General features: G+C 41.0%; 1 protein-coding gene across 1 annotated transcript in view; it reads left to right on the top strand.

The window, feature by feature from the left end:
* Nucleotides 1–2,717: 2,717 nt before the first annotated feature.
* The window catches only part of LOC131362788 (transmembrane protein 238-like), a 9,475-nt gene continuing 7,201 nt past the window's right edge, over nucleotides 2,718–4,991 (top strand). The window contains exon 1 of the mRNA XM_058405074.1: nucleotides 2,718–3,300. Coding sequence (XP_058261057.1) covers nucleotides 2,773–3,294 — 522 coding nt within the window. The 5' untranslated portion in view covers nucleotides 2,718–2,772 and the 3' untranslated portion in view covers nucleotides 3,295–3,300. The remainder of the gene's footprint in view (nucleotides 3,301–4,991) is intronic.

The raw sequence follows: 4,991 nt of genomic DNA, 5'->3' as shown, positions 1-4,991 counted from the left end.
TATGGGGTTGAGCTCAGGACTCTGTGCAGGCCAGTCAAGTTCCTCCACACCAAACTCACTCATCCATGTCTTTATGGAGCTTGCTTGTCATGTTGGAACAGGAAGGGGTCATCCCCAAACTGTTCCCACAAAGTTGGGAGCAAGAAATTGTCCAAAATGTCTTGGTATGAATCTGAAGCATTAAGAGTTCCTTTCACTGGAACTAAGAGGCCGAGCCCAACCCCTGAAAAACAACACCTGAATTCAGTGATTTGAAGAGATGTCCCAAAACTTTTGCCAATAAAGTGTATGAGCAGATTGGGCAGAACTGGTGACTTAAGTCCAAAGATTTTGTTTCTATTCACACTCAGAATGTTCAGTGTATTCAGAGTTAGGTGAAAAAATCAGGGATAGAAAATGCAGACTGAAGAACATTTTCAGTATTAATCCTTTAAACTGATACAGAACTCTACAGAATACGACCCATCCTGACTACAAGTCCACAGAACAGCGGTCATTATCACACAGATACACACAGTTCCTTCTGTCTGATCAAACATCTGCACTGGAAATGATCACAGTATCATGTATTCCTGCCTGTGTGAGGACTAGATCTTCAGGTTAGAATGCTAAAGTGCTGAGAGCAGAGAGTGCCACGCTAATGGCTATTAAGGCAAATGGAAAGAGATATTTAAGCACAATCTAATAAATGATCAGCGCTCTGCACACTCCAATCAATACCCAGAGTCTGATGTTCTGAGTGCTGGGAGAAGTTCACTCACGTTAAACACGTCGTGACTTTCAGACATATCATCTCTATATGTATGATATCACCTACTGTAAAAAGTTTTATACGGCGTAAAATACCTCTCATGACGTTTTTTTTTACTCTTATAGTTCCTGTAAACTGAATTACTTTAAACACGATGAGAAGGGAGTCGGGTGTGAAGGAAGGGACTGTATAACATTATCACTTCATTCTTCAGTCAGACGACCCATAATGCACCTCTGTTCCCACAGTGCTGGAGATTAAAACGGACTAAATATGATTTTTATGATGATATGAACTTCTTTAAAGAGATTGTCGTTAATATTGTGATGATTTAGCTTGTGAGCAGGTGACAGACTTTACTGCTTCTGCAGCATGATGCAGTTAAAACATTCTGAGTAACAGACTGTAGTGTGTAGTGTATGACTCTAGACTCTACATTACACTTAATTAATGTGAACTGTAGCTGTTACTGTTCATTAATTAATCTTAAATACAAGTCACAAATATGAAAATAAGTATAAGGAATTATATATATATATATATATATATATATATGCACTGATCAGACATAACAATATGACCATTATGAAGTGAATAAGACTGAGTATCTCCTCATCATGGCTCCTGTTAGTGGGTGGGATATATTAGGCAGAAAGTCAACATTTTGTCCTCAAAGTTGATGTTAGAAGCAGGAAAAATGGACAAGTGTAAGGATTTGAGTGAGTTTGACCAAAAGGCCCAAATTGTGATGTCTAGACCACTGGATCAGAGCATCTCCAAAACTGCAGCTCTTGTGGGGTGTTCCCAGTCTGCAGTGGTCAGTATCTATCAGAAGTGGTCCAAGGAAGGAACAGTGGTGAACCGGTGACAGGGTCATGGGTGGTCAAGGCTCATTGATGCACGTGGGGAAAGACGGCTGGCCCGTGTGATCCGATCCAACAGATGAGCTACTGTTGATCAAACTGCTGAAGAAGTTAATGCTGGTTCTGATAGAAAGGGGTCAGAATACACAGTGCAGGACGGGTCAGGGCTGTTTAGGCAGCAAAAGGGGGACCAACAAAATATTAGGCAGCTGGTCATAATGTTATGCCTGATTGGTGTATACTACAAGTAATTACGGTTCAGTTTAACATTTAATCATTTTTTGGCTCTTAATTACATGGTCACTGTTAATTACTTGAGCACTGATGATGTGATTAGTAAATGATGACGTGATTAGTAAATGATGACGTGATTAGTAAATGATGACGTGATTAGTAAATGATGATGTGATTAGTAAATGATGATGTGATTAGTAAACGCTGGATTAACCTGCAATGATGTTACAAAATCGAATGGACATGGTCGTGACCTTCTGCTGGATTTGCTTAGCGCTCACATTTTGCATGCAGGATCATTTGACTCCCAAATCTCCATGAGGACTAAAATACTGACATCATGCGAAAGCCTTGCGCTCCGGTGCAACAGGAAGTGCTGAAAAGACCTGAATCAAGCAGTTTTAACACCACAAAGCATCTGATGAGAGCAGATGAAACTTTTGTTGATGTTTATTGGACAATTTTCAGTAACAAATAAATATATATACATATTCAAATTATTTATAAATATATAATACAGGTGATAAATGACAACTCTATCTTAATTGAAGTCATTCATTAATATTCCAGGAGTAACCCCTCTTCACAGCTGCTTTAACATCAGTGGGAACAGGAACTATATTTTTTAGCGGATTTATTTTGTTCACAGTATTAGATGTAGCTAATGTGTGGTGGTGTAATACATTAAAGAAAGACTCCGTTAGAGGGCATTAATCAGTTTCAGGGGGTAACAGTGACTCCGCGTCCATCACACCGCTGTATGTCTTTTGTGTATTTTGTTTTTTTTTGGACTCCAGTCAACAGTAGTCCGCACCTGGCGCGCGCAGTGGGAGGTGCAGGTGACGTCACACCAGGCGGTTCCCTGCTCCTAAAGGTGCTTTAAGGTGCAGGCACGCGCTCTCGGGCTCCTCAGCATCCTGAGTGATGGATCTGAAGCGGATTATCGGGCAGTGCGCGCCGCTCTTCTTCCTGGCGGTGACCTTTGACCTGGTGGGGTTCCTCGTGCTGTTGGTGGGCCTGGCCGCGTCCCCGCGCATTGGAGACCGCGTGTACGGGGATTTCCTGGCGATCACCGGCGCCATCCTCATGTTCTTCGGCCTGGGGATGTGGGTCCTGTGGTATGCGGGGAACCTCGGGGCAGACGGGAAGCGCGCCGGCTTCGGGCGGATCACCAGGAAACTGACCGAGCGCGTGAGCACGGTGCGGTGGAGAGGAGAGAGCAGGAAAACCCAGCAAGACGAGCAGGAGATGGAGGAAGAGGAGGTGGAGGTGGGGGAGCAGGAGGAAGAGGAGGTGGAGAAGGTGGAGGTGGGGGAGCAGGAGGAAGAGGAGGTGGAGAAGGTGGAGGTGGGGGAGCAGGAGGAAGAGGATGATGGAGGAAAGAGCGAGAAAAATGCTGCTTACACCAACGAAGCGTACGAACCTACGGAAAACGAGACGGTCTGAGAACAGGCGAGTTCACCTTCATCATCATCATCATCATCACGTGAGCTGTATCAAGAGCAGCCTGCTTCTCATTTACTAAATAACTTTTTATTTAAAAATGTTTTGGATAGGGAGACTCTTCAGGTTTAGGGTTCCACCTAGAACCTGTTCTGAAGGTTCTGTCAGAGTAAGAGCCTGAGGAGATGAGAGAGGATTCAAATCTATTTTAATCTCAAAAAATAATGATTAAAAAAATACAAATCAAGTAGGAGAAAGGAAATATAACATTGGGATCCGCATATAAAATACACTGCTACATGTTAGAGTGAAAAATGAAAAAGATGTAATGTAAAAGAAATGAAATTAAAAAATAATAATAAATAAATAAATTAATAAATTAATAAATTAATTAATTAATTAATTAATGTGGGCCTATTTATAAATAATTATAAATATAAAGTGGTGGAATAAATATAACAAACAGTTACATATTCTTGTAAGTGAGTCTAAAAATATTAGAAATAATAATACAAACATTTTTCAAAACATTTCTGGTTCAGTAAGGGTTGTAGATTTTTTTAATAAGACTGTATATTATAATAAGATTAGAATACACAAATATTCTGTAAAAAAAAATCTAAAAAAAAACATTTGTTAGAAAATAGAATTGAATTAAGTGAAAGGATTTGATTTGATTTTATTACACACACATATTAATAAAAAATAATGCAAGACACTTTATTAGCACATAATTACATGCACTGCTGCTGGAGTTATTACTGCTCATAACATTAAAGGCTGTACTGATGAAGCAGGTCTGAAAATAAAGTGTGTGTTCTAATAATAATAATAATAACAAATAACTCCATCAACATCATCATCATCGTCTCTGTGCTCCTCTGTAGAGTTAACTCTGTTATTTTGGTGAGTAAAAGTAGAGACTGTGTGACTTTTTCCTCCTCAGATGTTTTGTGTGAACGTTTTCCACATGACGTTCTTCCAGGTCTACTGGAGTTGCTGAAATATTGATACGTAGCTGATACGTGGTCACGTGACTTTAGTGTGAAGAGTCAGATTAGATTTCATTTGACATTTCCATCAGTTTCAGCACCGTCATCTCTCTCACACACACACACACACACACACACACACACACACACACACTGTAACCAATCTGTGAAGTGGAATGTAAAGAAAAGATGCAAATTGAAGATGTTTGTAGAGAAGGTTGTGTTTGTGTAGCACGTGGCACACCCAGGAACGTGACGTATGTCGTAGCAGACCAAGTGTAGCACGTTGCCATGGCGATAGCGTCACATGGTGCATATCTATCTGATGGTAAAATTATAAGAACAAAGACATCACTTGCATTGCTGGCGTGAGAGTCTGTACAAAGGCTGAAAATGTGTTGCCATGGTGACGCGTGTTTGTACCGCACGGCTGGTGCGATGTTTGAAACAGGAAAACAGAAGTGGTATGTTGCCATGGTGACAGCATCACACGCTGCATACCTGGTGGTAAAACCGGCACGAGGACCGACAATGTTGTTGCCATGGTTACGTGTGTCTATGCCGCACAGCTGACGCTACAGAATAGTTGCCATGGTGACAGCATGACATGGTACATAGCTGTTAAAACAACGATGGTGTGTTTCCATGGTGATAGCCTTACACGTTGCATCTACAGCACATACATGAACTATAAGTACAAGAGTAGCG

The sequence above is a fragment of the Hemibagrus wyckioides genome, linkage group LG12 (assembly GCF_019097595.1).
Source record: "Hemibagrus wyckioides isolate EC202008001 linkage group LG12, SWU_Hwy_1.0, whole genome shotgun sequence".
Classification (NCBI taxonomy): Eukaryota; Metazoa; Chordata; class Actinopteri; order Siluriformes; family Bagridae; genus Hemibagrus; species Hemibagrus wyckioides.
The sequence above is the reverse complement of the archived record's forward strand: the minus strand, read 5'-3'. Positions and strand labels throughout refer to the sequence as shown.